Genomic DNA, 23,660 nt, shown 5'->3' on the forward strand with positions numbered 1-23,660 from the left:
AACAAAAACAGGCAGGTAATGAAGGAAAAGGTAAAACTATCTCAAGTCACGGATGATATGGGCATTTATGTAGAAAACCCTAGGGATCTATAAAAGAAACCTACACCGACTAAGTGACTTAGTAAGAGTACAGGATTAAAAAAAATCAACTTCATATCCAAAGCAATAGGTAACAAATATACACTAAATTTGGGCTGTGTGATTAAAAAATGGGAGGTGTGCATGATACCGAAATGCCTTCACCCAGATTCCTTATTATCTATATCTAATGGGGAAAGCATAGGAACTTCACAGTGGAAAAAACAGAAAGTATCTTGGCCTGGTATTCAAAATTGATGCTGCCGACAAGGGGTAGAGAGACCTCATCGCTTCCTGAGGTGATATCTTGAGAAGGACAGAACACCAGGCAGGTGCACAACCTGAATCTTTTCATAAGGAAACATAAGAAAAACCCCAACTCGCGAGTTGGGGTTTTTCTATAAAATAACTGATCTCCATCCTCCAAATACCCCCGTATCATCAAAGGAAGAAAAGGGGTGAGGAACTCTTCCAAACTAAAGGAGTCTAACAGACATGACAACTAAACACATGGCAGACAGATGTGGTATGAGAGAAGAAAGATGCTATAAGAGACATCACTGGGATGATGTAAATAGTGTATAGATGTTAAATTCCTGAATTTGGTCAACCTACCACAATTACAAATAGAATATTCTTGTTTATGGCCTATACCTGTGAAGTACTAAGGAGTAAAGGAGTATGATATATGCAGATTATTCCCAGATGGTTTCAAATGTAAAGTGAAAGTGTGTTTACATGTGTACACGCATGTACAGATAGACACATTGGATGTGACTAAATATTGTACATTAATGAATCTGTTTAAAGGGTATCCAGAAGTTCCCAATTATGTTTATAAAATTTCTAAGTTGGAAGTGTTTTTTAAAATAAAAAAGAATAAACAGCTCTTCCAACCAAGACGGAGGCGTAGGAAGACATACTGTGCCTCCTCGCACAACCAAAATTAAGAACAACAAAGATTTAGAAACAAAAACACAACCAGGACAGAAAATTGAACGGTACTGAAGTCCAACAACCATTCATTTAGACCAGTAAGAAGGGTGGAGTTGGCAGCCAGCAGAGAGGGGTTGCAGCAGGAAAAGGCAGTGGTTGGCAGACCCAGGCACGCAGGCAGTGGTATGGGGCTAGCAGACCCCGGGTGTGGGGAGAAAACGAGCAGACCCAGCCATGGCTGGCTGACCATGGTCACACATTTGCTCACAGGTAAACTAGGCAAAATGGGCAGCAAGACAGACCGCACAATCCAGGGCCCCAACATGGGGACATAAAGCCTAAAAGCACCACTTGAAAAGATGCTGGGAGAAACTCCCAGCCTCACAGGAGAATTCATTGGAAATACCCACAGGGTCCTAGAACGTGCACAAGGCCACCCACCCACCAGGGCACCAGCACCAGAAGAGCCCAATTTGCTTGTGGGAAGTGGCAGAGGGGACTGAAATCCGAGAGAGAGTGGAGCAAGGGCCACTGTTCCCTCTCTGACCCACCCCCATATACAGCATCACAACCCAGAGACTGGGTTGACCCACCCTGGTAAACACCTAAGGCTCTGCCCCTCACTACATAAGAGGTGCGAACAGACCAAAACATTATGGCTCAAACAGAATAGATCAAAGCCTCAGAGCCAATACTTTTAAGTGACCAAGAGATAGCCAACCTATCAGATGCACAGTTCAAAACACTGGTGATCAGGATGCTCACAGAACTGGTTGATTTTGGTTGCAAATTAGATGAAAAAAATGAAGGCTAAACTAAGTGAAATGAAGGAAAATGTACAGGGAACCCATAGTGATGGAAAGAAAGCTGGGACTCAAATCAATGGAGTGGACCAGAAGGAAGAAAGAAACAACCTAACAGAAAAGAATGAAGAAACAAGAATTCAAAAAGATGAGGAGAGGCTTAGGAACCTCCAGGACATCTTTAAATGTTCCAACATCCGAATTATAGGGATACCAGAAGGGGAAGAGGAAGAGCAACAAGTGGAAAACTTATTTAAACACATAATAAAGGAGAACTTCCCCAATCTGGCAAAGCAAATAGACTTCCAAGAAATCCAGGAAGCTCAGAGAGTCCCAGAGAATGTGGACCCAAGGAGGAACACACCAGGGCATATCATAATTACATTAGCCAAGATTAAAATGAAGGAGAGAATCCTAGAAGCAGCAAGAGATAAGGGGACAGTCACCTACAAAGGAGTTCCCATCAGACTGTCAGCTGATTTCTCAAAAGAGACCTTACAGGCAAGAAGGGGCTGGAAAGAAGTATTTCAAGTCATGAAAGGCAAGGACCTACATCCAAGATTGGTCTATCCAGCAAAGCTTTTATTTAGAATGGAAGGGCAGATAAAGAGCAGCCTCTCAGATAAGGTCAAATTCAAGGAGTTCATCATCACCAAGCCATTATTATATGAAATGTTAAAGGAACTTATCTAAGAAAAAGAAGATAAAAAATATAAACAGTGAAAGGACAGCAAACTCGCAGTTGCTAACAACCACACCTAAAACAAAAGCAAACTAAGCAGACAGCTAAAACAGGAGTGTAGCCACAGAAATGGAGATCACATGGAGGGTTAGCAACAAGGGAGTGGGAGGAGAAGGAGGAGGGAGAAGGTATAGAGAATAAGTAGCATAGACGGTGAGGAGAAAATAGACAGGGGGAGGGCAAGAGTAGTGAGGGAAATGTAGAAGCTAAAGAACTTGTGACCCATGGACATGAACTAAAGGGGGGGATGTGGGTGGGAGGGGTGTGCAGGGTGGAGGGGAATGAAGGAGGGAAATGGGACAACTGTAACGGCATAATCAATAAAATATATTATTTAAAAAAAAGAAAATATAAACAATTTTCCCATGCTTCATAAACTTCCAGAAAATGGAAGTATCTTTATGTCTTTTTTCCCATTAGTAAAATGTTGATAAAAGTTGGCTTTCCATGGCTGTGCTATCATCTCAATTAATGACATGAGCTGAGTTTTTTAGATTCTATGTAAACCAATAAAGAGTGAAGGGGCAGTTTAGAAGCTGTTGAAAAAAATGGGCCTTACATTTCCTTTTTTGTCACTGGGGCAATTTCCTTCAAATCTATGAGCCTTAGTGTCTTTGCTTAAAAATAGGAATAAACAGTAATGATACACCAAACTCACAGGGCTGCTGTGAGAATTACTAGAGAAGGTATAAATACATACCTTTAAAAATATATAAGAATTCAATATGCTCAGACAATGCTAGGCCTCTGCTCGATGCTTTCATTCTCCCTCCAAATAAAGCAAGATGTTAACCATGGTCTCACCCGATTGGGCCCTCCAGGTCTCCAATCTCATCGTTGCCCTTCCCCTGAATGCACTTCATCTAGGCCCTCTGTTTTCAGTGCCATTCTTCAAACACATTCTGCCTTAGGGCCTTTGTGGTTCCGTTCCACTGCCTGGACCACCCTAGCCTTGACACACACGGTTCTTCCCCTTCTCCACTTCTATTTTACAGTCAAATGTTGAACCAGTGAGGCTTTCCCTCAGAAAGTGCCTACAAAGAGTATACACATAACCCCCTGTCATTCTCTGCCTCTTTCCCTGGTGTATTTTTCTTTTCAGCACTTATCATACACAACTCACTTATTGTGCTCATTTATTAATTTTCTGTGTCCTGTTAAAATGTTTACTACATATTTGTAAAGACTTCTATTTATTCAGTACTATATTTTCACCACATAAATAAGTGCATGGCACATAACAGACTCTCAATAAATATTTGAAGAATGAATGAATGAATGAATGAATGAATGAATGGTGAGTATGTCATAGATATGAAGTTCATTTAGTTAAAACTTTTTTCTCTGTTGACATCTGTCATTATGAAATATCCCCACTGCTCCTAAAACACAATGAATTTTAATGTACTGGATTTCACAGTGGTCTTTGAGATTACTGGAGATTATCTGACTGGTAACCAAATGAGGCTTGGAAAGCACTGAGTCATAATTCTGAAAAAGGAAAGTAGGAAAGAAATACTCCTCACAGGTATATTTGGGTATTTGGTCATTCCTTTCCTAGGGATGCCTAATTATCACTACAGGTCAACTTCCCAATAAAGTTGGGTTTTCTTTCTTACCCAAGTTACAGATAATTGGCAGCTGTTCACTTCTAAATATAAAATAGCAGACTCACATTTCAAGTGCCGAATCCTCTTACCCAAGCAGAGCACATCTCAAAAATTTCACAATCATGTCTGATGGACAGTTACATCACTGGACAGCTTTCTGTCAACACCCAGGCTGACAAAGGACAATTAAGATCCCATTGCCACCGGGGAACTGGGCCGTCTGGGACCCACTGAGTCACAGCCAGCTCGTTCCCCACCTGCCACACTACTTGCCTACAGCTGTGGACTCCAGTCCTTTGCATCCCAACCTGCCTGGACAGATCCAGAATGGCTGGCTTGTTCAGTGTCTAGGGCCTGGAAAATCAGACAGGCCATCGGACTACCCTGAGTCCCCAGGGGTAGTCATTGATTTTGAAAGCTATTATTAAAGTCAACTGAGGAGGACCATTAATTTGCAAAAATCTGTACTTCTAATCCATTTGGTGCTGGGATTTACTCTTAGCAGAAACCAAGAGACACACAAACTCCAGAACAGGAAGGAGTTTTAAGGCACTCTTGGGAAAATTCTTAAGACTGAAATTCTCGGTATTGATTATTTTTTCTTCCTACAGAACAAATGAAACTAATCAATTATAGTCAGGGTTCTAAAGCAAGATGGGCCTAAGTGTTTGTGTATATTCCTGCAACACAGGTTACACACTGAACCATTAAAGAATTATATCAGAATTAGTCCACCTATAAGCTCTCTACTTAGAAATTTTCCTTCTTGCTTTTTTGATCAGTATGAACAATTAAGTAGAACTGTAGTCATTTGAATCCACATTTCATTATTGTGGGCAACATCTCTGCATCAAGGAATGTAATGAAAAGGGTCAGCCACTCCCCTTGTCAGAGAAGGCATCAGATATTACTTACAGGGCTTTCGTGCCAGATCAATAGTCTGCTGTCACTGACCCTGGCACTGAGAGAGCCATGTTGGTTCTGGGCCTCATGACCATCCAGGCTATTTAAGATTCTCTTAAGTAGAGGGCTGGAAGCAGTACAGGCAGTGAGTGTGAGGCTACTGGTTGTGATAGGAGTGAAACGTATCCCATTACCTTTGGACTTTGTCTACTGCACTGCAATTTAAAGACTCAAAGAAAGGCTTTTGTTCAGAAAAAGAAGGCAGTCCAATTTGAACATCCCTAAAAAGTAAAATTCTCAGGTCTGTTTAATCTCTAGCTACCAACTCTGAACAATACCCTAGGCTTGAAACATGGATGCTGTGGAAATATGCATTCTATTTAGAGTTGATCATCGTGACTTCCTTGAGCACTAAGTGTTCCATGTTAGAGGGAAGGTTTTCTATTCATCTTTATACTACACAGCCACTCCTTGTTCTTTCACTGGCTATTTCCTATTTCTTTCTTAAAACTGAACGTGTCTCACCCAGGAGGATGTGTGGTGGCTTGGGAAGAGCCGGTTAGCTGTGGACTTGAATCCTTCGTCAATTAGTATCAGTCACAGTTCCTTAAAACAGTAACTGATTTTCTTGAAATCTCAGTTTTCTCATTGGTAAGATGATCCAATTAAATTCTTCGTCAAGTGGATGGCGTGTTAGATGAGACAATAGGTTAAATGATTACAATAAAAAGTAAAAATAGCATTTTGCTCTTAGCTTAGTTATGTCCCATTACATAGTCCCCCCCCCACACAATTTTCCATTTCTTAAAGAAATCAGTGAAATGGAAACTAGATAAATAATAGAGAAAATCATGCAACCAAGAGTTGAAAAGACTGATAAAACTGATAAACCTTTGACTAGGCTGATCAAGAAAGACATCAAAAATAATATTAAAAAAGAAACAGGAGATATTATTATGGAACTGCAAACTTTAAAGAAATATGCAAAGTATGAAAAAAATGCCACTAAATCTGACATCTTAGATGAAATGAAAAAATTTTGTGAAAGAATATAAAATATAAGATTGACACAAGAAAGAAAATCTGAAGATGCCTATGTCTGTTTTATTATTCCCATTGATAAAACTTCAAGCTTTAATCATTCATGGGTGAATTCCATCAAACATTTAGTGGAGAAATAATACCAGTTCTACACAAATTATTTTATAATAAGCATTTCACCAAATTCATAGAATGTGATTTCAATAAAGCCAGAAAAATAAGAAAATTTAATGCCCAATTATGATAAAACACACCCAGAAATCTAAGAGGTAAACTTCCCCAGTCTGATAAAGGGCACCCACAAAAACATACAACAAGCGCCACACTTAATGGTGACTCTCCCCTATAATCAGGAGAATGTCAAAAACAACTGCTTTCTCAGGTCTAGTCAACATTGTACTTCATACAGTCGAGAGAACGGTCATAAGAACTTCAAAAAGTCAAGAAAAAACAAAAAAGGAATATAAAGATAAGAATTAAAGCTGTCTCTGTTTATAGGTGATACCTTTTTTAAAGTGTAGAAAACATTGAGGAATCTAAACTATAACTACTGAACTAGTGAGTGAATTTAAAGGACTATAGTATCCAAGATTAATATTGAAAATTAATTTATTATATACTTGTGGCAGGCAATTGTGTGTTTTCAAAATTTTATTTATAATAGATTCAATAACAAAACATTAAGAGATAAATTTGTCAAAAACTGTGTATGACTTCCACACCGAATACTATAAAAAACTTCTGTGGAAAAATCAAAGACCTAAATAAATGAAGAGAAACACTCTATTCCTGAACTGGAAGCAATGGGAAGTTGGTAAAAATTTAACAATTGGTTGCCTCCACAAAACAAGGGAGATCCCTGTTTATGAAGTTTGCAAATTCTGTGGTATAAATTATCAAGCTCACTAATTTCAAACTACCAAATTCCTGAAACTTTAATAAGGGCCTCTTATAATTTAGTATGCACTGTCTTCAGCTTACCAATGACTGGAAGTCTTAATATTGTTACAATGACAATTCTCACCATGTTGATCAATCTCAAGCATAAATAGACCAAGCACTTTTGTAGAAAGTGACAACTTAATTTTAAAAGTTATATGGAAATGTAGAGTATCAAAAATACCCAGAACAATCTTGACAAAGAAGAACAAAGTTGGAAGATACCAATTATTATTTTAAAGGTAATTCAGACCATGTGATTGGCACAAGGATAATCAATGAACAGAGTAGAGAGCTCCAACATAGACTGAGTCTATAGACAGACATTTGACTTGCAAAAGTCTTTCCAACACACGCTGCTAGAATAACTGCTTATTCATATGGTCTAAAAATATCCTCTAGCCCCACACCTCATACCATATAAAAATAAGATGGATTATATTCCAAAAATATAAAGCTATAAAACTTCTAGAAGGAAATATAGAAAAAAATAACTTGCTATTTGAGGGTAGGCAAAGTGCTCCCAGGACACAATGCAATAAATGAAAAGGAAAAAAATGGTAAACTGGACTTCATTCAATTTTAAAACTGCTTAACATAAGATATCATTGTGGAAATAAATAAGAAAGCTACAAACTAGACAGTAACATCCATAAATTATTTATCTGATACACAACTGGTCTCATATATAGAAAATAACAACTCTGTAGATAAACAACCAATTAGTAACAGCCAACCAATTTTAATTCCTAAGCACATGAAAAAGGGCTTAACATCATTAGTCATCAGCAAAATTTAAATTAAAACCACTATGAGATAGGACGAAACCATCAGCGTGGCAGAAATTGAAGACTAAAAGACCAAATGTTGGCAAAGATGTGGTACAACCAGAACTCTTGTCCCATTATTGATGGGAGTGTAAAATGGTACAATCACTTTGGAAAAAAAGATTGGTACGAGAATATTTATGGCAGCTTTATTGCTCATAGCCCAAATGTGGGAAGAATTTCAATGTTTATCAAAATGAGAATGGACAAACTGTGACTATTGCTTAGCAATAAAGAAGAACTACTGCTACCTGCAACAACATGGATTGGAGTAAATACTGAATAATTTCATTTATAGAAAGGTCTAGAAAATACAAAGCTAATTTATAAAAGGGAAAAAAATAAAAACAGTGATTATTTCTGAAAGGATGAGAATAAGTAATAACTAGGTAACTTTTAGGAATGCTGGCATTCTCTAGGGTTTATGTATGTTAATGCACATAAATTTAACCACAGTAGAAAAACTGAGAAGCGTAAACATAATATGAGGTCTAGTTAATTATATGTAGTTTGAAGTATTACATAAGGGGGTGAAGTGTGCTGGATATTATAATTTACTCTGAAATGCACCATAAAAATAAGATGGATTGATGGATGAATAGGTATATGGTAAAACAACTTCCACATTCTGGCTGCCTCTGCATCAGTTTAGAAACAAGAAACCAGGCTAACTTCTTTTACCTTAAGTAGTTACCATAATGAAACAACTTTGGACATCCTAACTACCCAGAGGAGAACAGGTACCACTGCTACTACTTTTCATTGACCGCATTAACACCGTAAGATGGAACAACTTCTATCTAAGTTAAAGAAATGACAACTGAGCATCGAAGGCAGACCCACGGCATCATTAGTCCTCATTATCGTTACCAGGCTGGAAACCTTCCTGAGGGCCTTGTAGTCCTTTCTTACAGTGGTTCTAGTTATACTCTAGTCTACCTCCCTATTGCTCTGCATTTGTTGTCCAGAACATAAAAATGTTCAATGAGTGACTCAAAGACCCAAAGACAAGGATGAAGTCATTCTGATTGACACTAAAACTGAAATTCACAGTTCCGCAAACAACCTCATCTCCAAGGAGAGTCGACAACAGTGGTGAAGACCTGGACAATCCTTGGTGGCCTCTCCTGTGGCTCTGGATGGAGGACTAAAAGGGGGGCTAAGGATAAGGATGTTCTCATAGTCTAGGTTTTTAAAAGGCTGAGTGTTCTCTAGCCTTGATATCGGGTAAGCACCAGAATCAGTTTTAAATCATCATTTCAATCATGACAATTCACATCAGGAAACATGCTGCTGAAAGCCAACCAGTCAGTAACAGTGAGAAGTCAATGAATCAGGAGACTCATTTTCAGAGAAGACAGGGATCGTGACAAAACTTACCAGCATGAGACTCAAACTTTAGCAGAGCACTGTTGTACCCCAGAGTGATCAAGATGGACTCCTTCCCCACACGGCAGCATTCGGTGTCTCTGTTGAGTAAGCATTTGAAGACACAGACGCCATCAGCTATAAAAGATGGGAAAAAAAGAATTAGGAAAATCCATTTTCAGCATTGCAGAAAAGTTCATCAATGCCACTCCTACATTTCTCTCATGTTCTCAGGCCCCCCAATTTCTCCTTTCTTAATACAACCCCTTCTGGGACATATGGTAATATGAGGATCAGAGATAAAAAGAGATGAATCTAACTATAGCTGAATACCAATTTTTTTGCAGGTGGGCTAACACCTCTCAAAAAGAGCACATGTTGGCTTATGCCTTTATGTCCAGGGCTCCATTACCCATAACCCTACATAACCCTACATAACCCTACAAGAGATACAAATCACTTTGTATCTCTTGACACCACCCTAGGAGAATCCAGGTAATGCCATTGGGAGTGATTCTTGAGCATTTACTATGTGCCAGAGATATCATAAAAATCTCAGTTCTAAACATTATCACTGCCAGTGTTCCTAGGTGAAGACAAGGCAGAGTTTGATCCAAATATGCACAGCTAATAAGGGGCCGAGCTGGAATTCAAACCCAGGGTTGAATTTGACTCCAAACCCCATGTTGCTCCTACCACATGTGCTGGTGTGAGCAACCGCACACATCAGCACATGTGCTCCTACCGCAAGTGTGATTAAAAAGGGAGTCTGGAGTCTGCAAGAAGAGCCCATGGTGATTTGCTAGGGTCTCATTAGATTCATCCATAGATATTTGGATACTAACTCATGAATGCTGTTAGCACTGGGGGTGCTGCAGTGTGGTGCAAAAAGCAATGACCTTGAATTTTGCTTTAATCTTTTCATCTTTGATATTTACAAACTGAGGATCTTTAATCACCTAATCACACAGTCACATTTTTTTATTATGTAAAATGGAAATATTGATGCTAATTTCATAGGCTTTTGTTAAAACTCAAAAATAAAATTTAGGTAATTAAAAAAATCTTATTAAAATAATAAGAGACTTAATAAAAGAAGTAAATTATCATTTCTCATTAAAAAGCAGAGCTTAGCTCCTACCTCTGTCTTCCATTCTCCCTTACAAAATCAATGGCAGTAAATGGATTAAATTATAATTTAAAACATTACTGTATATAAAGTCCCAGTGTTACATGTAAGCATATGCACATTTGTGCATACACATTCAAAACACACATAGAGAGTTAAGATGATCAAATATTTTTAAATATTTTCAACCATTGCTTCAAATGAATGAGTACTTCCCGATGGAGGCATTCACAGACACTTTTCACGAAATGTCTTGGCTGGTTAAATAGTGCAGATGTTCTGAAAGCACTTTCCTGGCATAAAACATGACTACAGGTTGTTATTGCAGCCAGTCAGTGCCTTGAAGGCATCGGTGCCTCCTTGCAGGGCGGCAGGCATGAACACAGATGCAGCAGAAGGGAAATGGGGGCTATCTTACAGTGTTTTCTTAAAATCACAAGAAATATTTCTTCAAGAAATTGGGGTTTTTAGCATTTACCAATTGTTTTTCTTATGTTTTTGAAGTAGGATAAGATGGGATGAAGAAGGAAGGAGGACTGGTCTTCCTAAGTCCCTTGTACAAACACGACTATTATAGTCTGGAAGCTCTTTGTGAGCAGGGGCAACTTTGCTTTATTTGGGGTTCATTGTCTTTTTTTCCCTGGGCCAAAACCTAGCACAATCCCTAGAACTTAAATATTTTTGAAACAGTGAGAGGACCCTGTATGGGTGGTGTCCCACCCCAGAGTAGATTAAAAGTTTCAAAATTTATATGACTCCATTCTCCTTAACCAGACAGGTTTGGACTTTTTCTTTTGTTATTGTTTGGTTGTGATTTAATTGTGGGTATAAATTGAGTTGCTGTTTTTTCCACTTTGATAAACTGCAAAAGGCCTCCCCTTGCCTCCTCTTTTGTTTATCCTGTCCCTATCCTGCTTAAATATAATGGGGAAAGTCTTTTTAAGTATGCCACAATTTCCAGAAAGCACTGGTAACTACTTCAAATATTAGTATATACCTATGGCAAAAAAATTTAATATTTGAAATAATATTAAAAAGCAATGATAAACTAGGAAAAGGTTCTCAACATATATAACAACTTAATATCCCCAATATATAATTAGCTCTAAAAGATAAAAAGAATAAGCATTTCTGTTAACAACTTAATAAGAGGGGTCATTAGGCAATTGACAACTAGAAAATGCCAACAGCAAATTAAAAAAATATATGTAGACAATATCAAATATTGGAAAGGCTGTAAGAAAACAATGAATGGTCATTACTGGAAAGTAAATTTGTATATTCTTGAAATGTATTCTGTTCATAAGGCTTAAAATTTTAAATCTATGTGTCTTTGCTAGACATTCTACTCATAACAAATTCTTGTAGGATACACTTTATTGATAAAGTGTGAAAGCATGTATATTCAAGGACGTGCATCTTAGTGGGATTTACTATAGCTAGAAAATGTCCATCGCTTACATGGCCAGTTAAATTAAACATGGTACCTCTATGTTCAGGTTGCAGAGCAGCATGTATAACATCACTGTAGCAATTTAATACTGTGTTTCTCTTTGTAGAAAGCTGTTTAAAAAGATATACACCAAGATGGCAGCATAGATAAACATGGCTTGCCTCCTCACACAACCCCATTAAAATTAGAACTAAATTATAGAACCATTACTCAGAATTGTCAGAAATGAAGTTGCATAGAAGTCTGACAATTATGGAATTAAAGAAACCACATTCATCCAAACTGGTAGGAGGAGTAGAGATATGGAATGGGCCGATCCCACATCTGCATGTGGTGGACAAAAATTTGGGAGGGGTATCTCAGGAGCAAGGAGTCCCAGCCCCACACTAGGACCCCCAGCCCAAGGTTCCAATGCCAGGAAGATGTATCCCCACACTCTCTGGCTGCAAAAACCAGTGGGGATTGAGTTGGTACAAGAAACTTCAAGAGTCCCAAGCAGCTGCTCTTAAAGAACTCCCTCAAGGACTTACTCAGACTTACTCCCTCTAAGCTCCAGCACCAGGGTAGCAGCTTGAAAGGCACCAGTGACATACAGGGAGGAACCGAAGTGTCTGACATCAAGACAAGAGCTGGGGGGCAGCTCTCTACCAGACCAAAAGGCTGGCAGAGGCCACTGTCCCTTTTCTGACCTCTCCCCCAACAGAGCCACAGAGCCAGCAGGTAGGCGACATATCTGAGACTCCATCAACCTGGCTCACACTGTTTGCCCCACCATGGATCCATCCCACCCAATTTATAGCTGTTAATAGTGGCTCTTCCATATGAATGGCTAGTCTTGGCTGATGCTTCACAACTTCCTAAATCCTCTCAAATAAGCAACAGCCAATCTCAGTGGGTCCCCAACCCTCATTCCTCTTGCTAAGTGGCTCCAGGTCCAGCATTAACAGCAGCCAGCCTAGATTCACAGGTTGGCTTCGCCTGGGAATCTCCAAGCCCAGTATAAGTAGCAATCATCTCAGATTGCTCTATAGCTCAGGCAGGGTGGCCCCAGGCAGAACCCAGGTGGGGGGCTGAACTTTGCCTACACCACCCAGGAAACCCCAGAGCCAGTGCACCCAGTGGACAGCCACAGACCATGTCAGAGCACTACCACCCTGCCCCTGCATAGCTGATCCTCCACAGAGGGTAGAGGTTGGTGATCAGTGGTTACAGCCAACCCTTGCAGCTGACTGGCCTGGGTAAATCCTTCCCATTGACCTGCCAACAGCAACCACAGCTCAACTATAAGAGCAGGGTGTACTCAGCCTCAAGCACACTCAGCCTCACCCCATGTTGCACACTGTGTTGCACACTGTGCCTCAAATGGCACACTTTGAGTACCAAGCTTGGATGATGAGGGTGGCTATGGCACTGGGACCTACAGGACACCTACTACATTAGGCCATGCTACTGAAACAGGGAGTCATAGCAGCTCTCCCAAATACATAGAAACAAATACAGGGGGGCTGCCAAAATGAGCAAAGAAACATGGCTCAAATGAAAGAACAGATCGAAACTTCAGAAAAGCTGAAGTTTTGGCTGTCAGGTTACATCAATGTTGCACACAGTTTTCACTATATTAACAATGGCTGGACTTTTTCCAGATGGACCTTGTATCATTTTATAAGAAACTACCCATTTCTGTTCCATCTAACATTCCCATCAACAATGGAAAAATAAGTCATTTTTCCCCAAGATCTTTGACAACATTGGGGCTGTCACCATTTTCTCCTCTAGACATTCTTATACTTGTGCAGTGATATCTCATTGTGGCTTTAATTTGCACTTCCCTGATGGCTAATGATGCTGAGCATCTTTTTATGTGCTTATTTACCATCTGTATGTCCTCCTCAGTGACTGTTATGTCTTTTACTCATTTTCAAATTGGACTGTTCCTGTTTTGGTTTTTTTTTTACTATTGAGCTTTGAGAGTTCTTCACGTATTGTAGATACTGGTATTTTGTTAGATACGTGGTTTGTAAATATTTTCTCCCATTCTGTAGTTTGTCTTCCTTTTTCTCATAAGAAATTTATGGAGCAAAAGTTCTAAATTTTGATGACATCCAATCTATCACTTTCTTTTTTTATGAATCATTTTTTGTTTTCGAGTCTAAGAACACTTCACCTGAATCTCTTGACCTTGCTCATTCTATGCTTTCATTACATCTTAACTAGACAACTGTGACAATCTCTCCACTGCTATCTGCTCCTGCAATTGAAAACGAGTTCGCACTATTCCAAGCCACCAGATTTCAATTAATGAAGCACATGTGCAGTGGTTGCTACGCTCTGCTCAAACCTTCAAAGATTCCTCCCCTGAATATTAAAGTACAGACTCCCCTGCACGAAACTGGAAACCCCTTAGGCACCATTCCAGCTTCTGGCCAGCTAACCCCTAACTCCCTAAACATATACCAAACTCCAGCCAAACTGGCTACCGGCTGCTCTCCAAAAAGGACAGAATTATGGTATCAGTAGAGATGTGAAATAAAAGATCAAGACTTCTGAAGTGATAGAGCTCCCCTTCTGCCACCAAAATTACCTAATTTATTAATGTGCCTTCCAAATGGCACCCTTCCTGATTGCCCTACAGCTGGCACATGTCGTCTCCCTCACTTCACTAACCCCCAGCCTTCATACCTCCCTCATAGTACTTAGCTTGTTTTCTCATTCGTACCCCATTCTTATGCATTTGGGAAGCTGTCAGACTGTCCATGGACAGTGTGTCCTTCTTTCCTTTGATTCCACTGGAGACCCCAATGCACAGCAGGGACCATGAAGAGTCAAACTGACTGAAACCACCATCGGCATCATTCCAACACTTACACATAAGGCCCATACACCACATTCACTGTTAAAAATGAAAAGGACAAATTTTGCTCATCTTTCTAGCCTCTGAATCAGTTTAGAAATTTTTAACATTCTCTCTTTTACTCCACATTCTTCTATCTACACATGATCATAGCAGAAAGAACAAATAAACCCTGAAAACCAAGTCCATAATGAAATTTTAAACACCTCTGCGACCAATATTCTCAAATCAGAAGGAAGTAGTAACATTTCATTCTGCCTTTAATGAAAGAGTATGTCACTTCCCTAACAGCTTTTCTAGGAACATACTGTTCTCTCAAATTTATTTGCAGTGCTTGTCTGAGTAATGCTTCAGCTCCCCTGGGAATTTCTCAAGATAGGAAAGTGACCAGGAGCTAGACAGCCCATGGTTACTAGGAATTCTAGAAAAAGGAGATCTTTTTCTTTTTAAGTCTTGACTCTTTCTGTTGAATGTATGTCTACTGCTTCCAGCACAGCACTCAGCAGATAGATTATGACTGATAATGCTTACTGAATTAAACTGAGTTAATACCATCATTAAAGTCTTGATCACTTCCTAAACCACACAAAACAAAGAGAATGAAATCTCAGAGCATTACAAATGTCAAAGTGACAATCAAACACTTGGTATTTTTAGCTGATTTTTTTTCAACTCTGACAAATGGTGTTTAGATCTTCTGGTTTTTAAAATGCTTTTATAAATATGATGTGAGGTTAAGAAAAAGTTCACTTTTTTATTTTTCCATAAGAATGTAAAGTTCTTCACACTTTTCCTAAATAAGCTTCTCCTCTCAGATTTAAACTTAATTTCATTGTGAATGTTTCTTTAGGGAAACAAAATATTGTGGTGTCTACATTCTTTCTGCGTAGAGTTTTCTCAGACCACCAGCTTTCTCCTTCTGGTTTCTAAAGATTATAAACTATCTTCTTGAATTCACTCAGTTGGAGATAATTGTTCTGATGTGGTTTCACCAGCTATAACAACAAAAAAAGCGTGAGCTTCCAATGAAAGACTATAAAATAACAACTTGGCTGTCAAGAGCTGTTCTAGAGATTCATTTGTGTTTTTTACCCTGCAGCTGATATGGTGGAGCCAGATGTCTGCAAGCCTCGGTTTGGGGATTCACTCATATGTGCACATGCAGCTAACATTTATGAGCATCTGCTATAAGCCAGTCACTGTTGATTGGCAACAGAAAAAGATGCAAAAAGAAACTGTAGTCACAGCCCTCAGAGAGTTTGCAGTGCAAGGAAAAGAGATCTGTTGAAATGCAGTGGTACCCTAGAGAAACAAGCAACTCAGTCTGCCTGGGACATCCCTCATAGGAGGCATTACACTGGACTTGAGCCTTGTAAGAAAAATAAGAACTTTCTGCGTAGAAAGGAAATAAGGGGAAGAGGTCATTCCAAGCAATAGGAACAGCGTATGTAAAAGGCTAGTGAATGAACATGTCATGAATGAATATGGTAGATCTGGAAATAAGGAGTAAGTTGTCCCACACGGTTTGTAGGTAGAATAATGAGTGTTAACACACTAATCTGCATTGGGCGATTAGAGTAGGGATTTTAAATAGGTTTTCATTTGCTGCAATGCATATTGCCATTCTGACTATCAACAGTGGCCTGTAACAGAAAGAAAAATGGGGCAACTGACCAGCCAGCTACCTTTGTTGAGCGTTTTTCACATTTTTATCTCATTTGTTCCACACTGCCATAGCATGAGGTGGGCGGGGTTCCTCGGGCTCATCCTGTCAACAGGAAAGCTGAGGCTCAGAGTCACTGGGAGATTTGCTTAAGTCCACCTCCAGCTGGACTGCTCCAAAGTCTATCTCATTGCTCTGCATTATGTTGCTCCCTATGACAAGTACCAGGGATGGAGAAAAGGGCAAAAGCATTTCAAAAGTTCTCAATGTATGAGCTTTGAAGTCCTGCTTTCAAAGTGATCAGGTATACATCTCCCCTTCTCTTACTACTTAGCTACACTTAGCCTGCTTCAAACCACACCCGCTGCATAAGGAGTGTGGGATCACTCTAGCCCTCAAGAATTACCCTTTCCAAGAATTGATTAAGCGTAGCCTTCTTTCATTACCTTAATTTCTTTTTTTCACTTTTGTTTAGTTTTTTGTTTTTATTTATTTTTCACATTTTTCTTTATCTTAATTTCATGTCATACATTGTTGATGTGCTCTTTTTGAACCTCTATCTACCTCTTAACCAGCCTGTAAACTCCTTCAGGTGCCTTATTCCTGTCTTTTTACCCAGTACTCTCCAGCATAATCCCTCACACACCACACATACTCACTAAATCCCTTATACACAATACATATTCTCTAAATACATATCTCTAAGTACATATTCACTAAATTTATATTCACAAAATACATATTCACTAAATATCTCCTAAGTATAGATCAAGACTCTTTGACTTGGCTCTGAGAATAATTTTGAAGCACTATAGAATTTCTTCCAAAAGAATTATGGAGCTCAGATGGCCTCCAGGCAAAATTTCATCAAACATTTGAGGAAGAGGTAGTTTCTATGCTACTGAACACTGGTCCAGAACCGAGGAAATGATGGAACACTAAATCATTCACAAAGACAATGTAATACAATAATAAACTTGGCAATGCCACTCCCAAAATGAATACTGATTTCCGCTATGAGTAGGGAAGGAAGATGGAGGTGAACTAGGTTGAAATCTTGGTTAGAACATTTACTAGCTCTATCTCCTTAGGAATATTATTTTTTCTTTCTACAACTATGATTTTATTCATATTATAATAAATAAAATAATATCATAATATCAGGTTAGTCCAAACCCTACAAAAATAATGATGCTGTTGCTCACACTAACCCTTTACCTGGCACTGTTCTGAGAACTGATATGCACTGAGATCCAATCTTCGCACCAACCCTGAGGTATTACTCTAACCTGCACTTTCCAGGTGGGTGACTGAGATAGCAAGCAGAAAAGCACCACAGTTACGAAGCTCATATGAGGTAGAAATAAGATTGGAACCCACGCAGTCTGACTCTAGGTCCCACACAGCAATTAATATTAATGTCCTCTAGTCATCAGTATTCATATCATATTAACATGTTGAAGGAAAATATGTAATACATTTTATTAAGGCAGAAAAAAAGAGCAGCGGGGAAAAGAAAAGCTTTCACTAAAATACTTTTAGCAATCTGGGGTAAATCTTTATTACCATAAGGAATATTTGCATTGAACAAAAAGTCAATATTGGACTTCGGTCTGAAATTAATTTAAAGTCACAAATAAGACCAAAGAGTTTGCACAAATCTCTATTAATTGACATTGTTCTCAGATTTCTAGCCAATGTGGTCAAGCATGAAAATAAATATTAGAAAGGAGGTGGTTTGATTGTGCATTTGAAAGAATCAAGAGAATTAACTTAAAACTCACACTAATTAGAGAGTTGAGAAAGGAAAGTGGTTACAAAATAAAATGACCAAATAGTTAGTTGTTCTGTGTAGCAGCCCCCCCCCAATTGTTAAATGTGTAATTCTATTTTAAATAGCAACAAAAGTGTAAAACGATTAGAAATTAATTTAGCAAGAAATGTGAAGGACCAGACCATTTGAACAGAAGTACAAAAGCTGGAGTGTGTAAAAGACAAATAAATGCAAAGTCTAGAAGTTGCCTGTAATTCCAAGATTTTCAGTGTTGTGTATGCATATGTGGAGTGGGAATTAACCCATGATCCTAAATTCTTTCCAAGAAAAGTAAATAAGTGAAAACAGCCATTAGTCTCCTTTTCTATAGTGGGGGTGGAGAATAGTCTATACTGTATTAGTCCAGCCAGAAACAGTATTATCAGAAATTAAAGGTTCAAAATGAAAGCTGTATAGTGATAAACAAATGGATGAATTTACAGGAGGAAAAACCTCAGAAATAAAGTTATCTAAGTATTTAATATTTGCCAAACATAGCATTTCAAGTCAATATGCAAAGGATTGCTTTTTAAACAAGTGATGCAAAAGAAGAACTTGAAAAAATTTAGTTTACCCTTTTTCTACAGATGTGATGCCTGGGCCATTTTGTAACGATTTATATGAGTGAAATCAGGTGACAGAGTAGTGAGCTGAACTGAAGGTATGTTCCTGAAAATCTCCTGGAGCCAACTCTGGACTGGTAACTGCTGGATGTCTTTTATGTGAAGGCAAAGTATACTTCCATTTTTTAAAGACAGGGTTATTTGGAAGTTTCCTGTGGTGTGCAGCTGAATTGAATCCTAACTAATACAGATCCCTACGTAACATTTCATACCCAAATAAAAACTTTTAAAAAAATAAATAGCAATTTTCAAAATAAGGCAGGGTATAAGAAAGTATTTCTCAAATATTAGAATAGAGAAGGTTTAAGTGTACATCCAAAGAAAAATAGGTACAAATTAAACATTTTTAAATGGGAGCATTTATTTCCTGTTCAGATCATTTGTTGCTAGTGTGGTGCGTCTTTTAAATAATGACAGATGCATGGAGAAGTGGACATGATAAGAACAATAAAGATGAAGAAAGCATGAGTGGGTTTGCAACAGAACCCAACAGAAATTTTAGAAATTAAGAAAACTAAAATAATAGATGAGTTTAAAAACAGCTGAATCAAGATTTAGTGAAAAGAAAATACACCACAGGCAATCTTATCAAGTGCCCCAGGAAAAGAAAGACACAGAGGCAGAAAACATGGAATCTGTCCCGAGACAGAGAATATAACAAGAAGAACTCATATACATCTAATAGGAGTTCTATGAGGAGAGAGAGACTAGGGGCAAACAATACTTGAAAATACAATGGACGAGAATACGCTAAAACTCACATAAAATATGAATCCTCATATACTAGAAGCATGAGTTACCCTCAGGATAAAGAAAAAGGCATTTTATATTGAGATATTGTGGTGAAACTTCAGTATACCAAATCAAAGAGAAAATCACTGAAGCAGCCAGACAGTGAAAAATCAAATCAACCCGATAGGAATGGTTACTACACTGACAACTGCCAAAAGCAAGGAGGTTGTCCCTGTTATAAACACTTTTCAAAATCAGCAATAAAGCAAGTATTTTTTATTCAGAAGGCTGACCCTCTGGGCCTAACATGTGAAATGTATTAATTCCTCATGAAAATAAAAGGTTCAAAGCCCAAGTTTACTTTTTATACCAAGCTCTTTGGAGACACCGGTGACCTGAAAGACACTAGAGGGCGTCTTGCGAAGCTCACTCATTTCAGAAATGGGTACCTGCCCCAGGCTGAAAAGTGATTTGCTCAAGACCATATGATTAGTTGTCTACATTATTCAGACAGTAAGACGCACCCAGGTTTTAGAGGAGGAAAAAAGGAAAAAAATTTTTGAGCAAAAAATGTGGTAAAATATTTAATAACACAAATAACATAATATTTCACCAATGTAAATGTAAACAGAACTCAACAGCAGCATTGACAACCATTATTCCTCCCAAATTGGAGGTGGGGCGGGGGGAGTGCATCGTATAGTCTGAAAAATACGGTAATCAGTAGATCTGAGCCTAGGCTTCAACATCTTCCATTAACCTCCTTGCAAGTAGAAATCTGAAAGTTGGAATTTTCTTCATAGCTGAGTATATTTGCGTTAAAACGCATTTAAAAACCTTAGATAATCTGCCAATTTACACACACACATTCACACTTATATAGACTCTTGTGCCTAGAACAGACCAAAAGATGGGCAGGCAAATCAGAAACTCTGCAAATCAGAAGCAGCTCTTGTGTGGTTTGGACGAGTTACTGCAGAGGCTCCATGGTGACTGGCCTCTGTACCCAGTGGAAGAGCTTGCACAAGTCTCTCCTGCACGCCCTGTAGTAATGTCCTCACTGCCCAGCATTATTAGCAAAGTCCCGCTGGCTGTGCTGTAGTTCTACTATTTCGGCCTGCAGAAATCTGAGAACATGCTATCCCCATCCTTATTACCTTCAAGGGTAACTCATTTACTCGAGGTCAAGATTCTGGTTGTTAGTGTGGATAATTCACATACTAAAATAGAAATACACATAAAAAATGAAGCCTAAAGTGTCTCTTTACCAAGTAAATGAGGAATCCCATACTTAGTTAAGCCTAGAATTGTAGAGCCTGAAAAGAAGTCGAGGTCAAATTCCTCTAAATTATTTCTGTTCAACGTGTGTGTGCCTCACGGACCAGCAGCCTTGGCGTCGCCTGAGGCTTGTCAGCAATGTTGACCCAGACCTACCTGATGCTGAATCAGAGTGTGTGCACCCGTATGTCTGATCAAGACCCCAGGACGACTCACACAAAGTTTGAGAAGGACCGCTCTAACCTTCCAAAAGCGGAGATGTCCATCCCATTTTTTGTGTCATAGTGCATATTCCCTTCTCATACTTCTCTCTGTTCAGCCGTCCCTTTTTGCACACATGCCTCTATTTTCAGCACCTTTGCTATTTGAAAACTAAGGGAGCAGGGAGAGGAGTAATGGGAGAAAATGGGGGAAGGGTGGTCAAGGAACATGAAGAAAGGAGAGATGGGCAAAGTCAAAGGGGGTAGGATTGAGGGTGGAAATGGAGGCAACTGTACTTGAACAATAATAAAAAAAATGTTTAATCCCTAAATCTGAACATGAGACCTCAAAATACTATTAGAACCATCAGATTATTGACTAAATCTCTGTCCCATTCCAAAGGAATTTTCTAACACTACTAAAATACGCTTAATTTAACATTGCTTCAGTTATCCTTGAGAAATAGATGATTTAATATATTTGCTCTTTGGCATCCATAGAGGTTAAACTAAATTTCTGGTACCAGTTCCAACCTGTGTGTGTGGCGGGGGTGGGGAGGGGAGAGGTCTCCACACCTGCAAGCAATTCTCTAGACATCAGTAGGTTGTTCGCAGTTGTGCTCAGTCCTGCCACCGTTTGTTTACCTGGAGATAGCATTAGATCCCACAGGTTTGGGTTCAGTCCAGACTGCCCGCAGCCCCCACCTCAGATGCTAGAAACAAGTCTAGGTTGTCCTTGAGGTTCCCACGACCCTTGCCTCGGGTTTTATTAATTTACTAGAGCAGCTCACAGAACTCAGAGAAGCATTTTTCTTCCTAGATTACGAGTTCACTGTAAAAGAATATAACTCAGGGACAGCCGACGGAGGAGCTACAAGGGCAGGCATGGAAAAGTGGCAAGGAGCTCCCACACCCTCTGCAGGCACACCACTCTCCCGACACCTTCATGTGTTCACCCAACCAGAAGTCCCCCAAACCTTGTCTTTTGGGGGGTTTATGGAGGATTCACTACATAGGCATGATTAATTGTCCTGGGCCATTGGTGATTAATTTAACCTTCAGCCCCTCCCCCCTCCCCAGAGGTTAAGGGGTGAGACTGAAAGTTCCAGTCCTCTAGGTGGCAACCAGCCTCCATCCTTAAGTGCGTTCCACAGTCACCTCACTAATATCATGAAAGATACTTTCGCTCTCAATATTTAGGACAGTCTAAGGATTTGGGGAGCTGTCAGCCAGACACTGTGGATAAAGACCAAATATTTGAGGGAACTAAATGTTGGTCTTCTGAATGACCAAATACATAATTCTTTTTTTTAAAAACCAGCACAGAACTTTAATTGGCATTTTACACAAGAGGAATGACCAATAAACATTTTTTTACAGCTCAACCTTAATTAGGGAAATATAATTAAAAGCAAAATGAGATTCCATTTCATATTCATCTACCAGATTGGCCTAAACTTAAAATACTGACAATTTCAAATGTTAGTAAAGAGAATAAGTAGAAAAATCTTTGGGAAATATTGCACGTTGTTTAGTCAAGTTGAAGATGTTTGCATGCTGTGTTTGGTGATGCCACAAATACATATTTCTTATAGATTACAATATTGCAAAGGTAAAAATGAGACAAAAATCTAGTCACTTATTGAGTGAATTCAGCTGTTCCTCCAGTTTTCATCATAATCAATGACTTTAGGAGACATTTCCAGTTTTAGCAGTATTAATTTTTTTGATTTTTAAAAAATATATTTTATTAATTATGCCATTACAGTTGTTCTATTTCCCCCCTTCATTCCCCTCCACCCTGCACACCTCTCCCCCATATCCCCCCTTTAGTTTATGTCCATGTGTCTCAAGTTCTTTAGATTCTATATTTCCCCTACTATTCTTGCCCTCCCCCATCTATTTTCTACCTACCATCTATGCTACTTATTTTCTGTACCTTCTCCCCCCTTCTCCTTCTCCTACTCCCCAAAATTGTTACTAAGTAGACAGATAAGCCATCTAGAATTTTAAAATGTAGAATATTTTAAGTATTCTTTTATAATTAGGGAGTAACTAGAAAATATTTTTCTCTGATGATTAGTGATGCTGAGTATCTTTTCATATATCTATTGGCCATCTGTACGTCCTATTTGGAGAAGAGTGTATTCAGGTCCTTTGACCATTTTTTTAAATTTGATTATTTGTTTGTTTGCTTTTGCTGTTGAGTTTTATAAGTTCTTTATAGATTTTGGATGTTAACCCCTTGTCAGAGGTATTGGTGAGTATGTCCTCCCATTCCACAGGCTGTCTTTTTATTTTGTTGATGGTATCCTTTGCTGTGCAAAATCTTTTTAGTTTGATGTAATCTCATTTGTTTACTTCTTTCTTTCGTTTCCCTTGCCTGGGGAAATATATCACATAAAATATTGCTACCAGCAATGTCCTAGATTAAGTTAAAACCAGAATGAGATATCACCTCACACCTGTCAGAACGGCCATCATTAATAAGTCAACAAACAAGTGCTGGCGAGGATGTAGAGAAAGGGGAGCCCTTGCACATTGTTGATGGGAATGCAGCCTTGGTGCAGTCACTGTGGAAAGAAGTATGGAGATACCTCAAAGAATTAAAACTGGATCTGCATTTTGACCCAGCAATCCCACTTCTGGGAATATATCAGAAGGAACCCAA

At 38.8% G+C, this 23,660-nt stretch overlaps 1 protein-coding gene across 3 annotated transcripts in view; it reads right to left on the reverse strand.

Moving 5' to 3' along the window:
- LOC119051777 (histone-arginine methyltransferase CARM1-like) overlaps positions 1 to 23,660 on the reverse strand; it is a 231,637-nt gene that overhangs the window by 148,036 nt on the left and 59,941 nt on the right. For all 3 annotated transcript variants that reach the window (XM_037148732.2, XM_037148733.2, XM_037148734.2), the window contains exon 2: positions 9,260 to 9,385. In XM_037148732.2, the coding sequence (XP_037004627.2) occupies positions 9,260 to 9,385 (126 nt within the window). The remainder of the gene's footprint in view (positions 1 to 9,259; positions 9,386 to 23,660) is intronic.

The sequence above is a fragment of the Artibeus jamaicensis genome, unplaced genomic scaffold (assembly GCF_021234435.1).
Source record: "Artibeus jamaicensis isolate MK-2021 breed Jamaican fruit bat unplaced genomic scaffold, CSHL_Jam_final scaffold_1964, whole genome shotgun sequence".
Classification (NCBI taxonomy): Eukaryota; Metazoa; Chordata; class Mammalia; order Chiroptera; family Phyllostomidae; genus Artibeus; species Artibeus jamaicensis.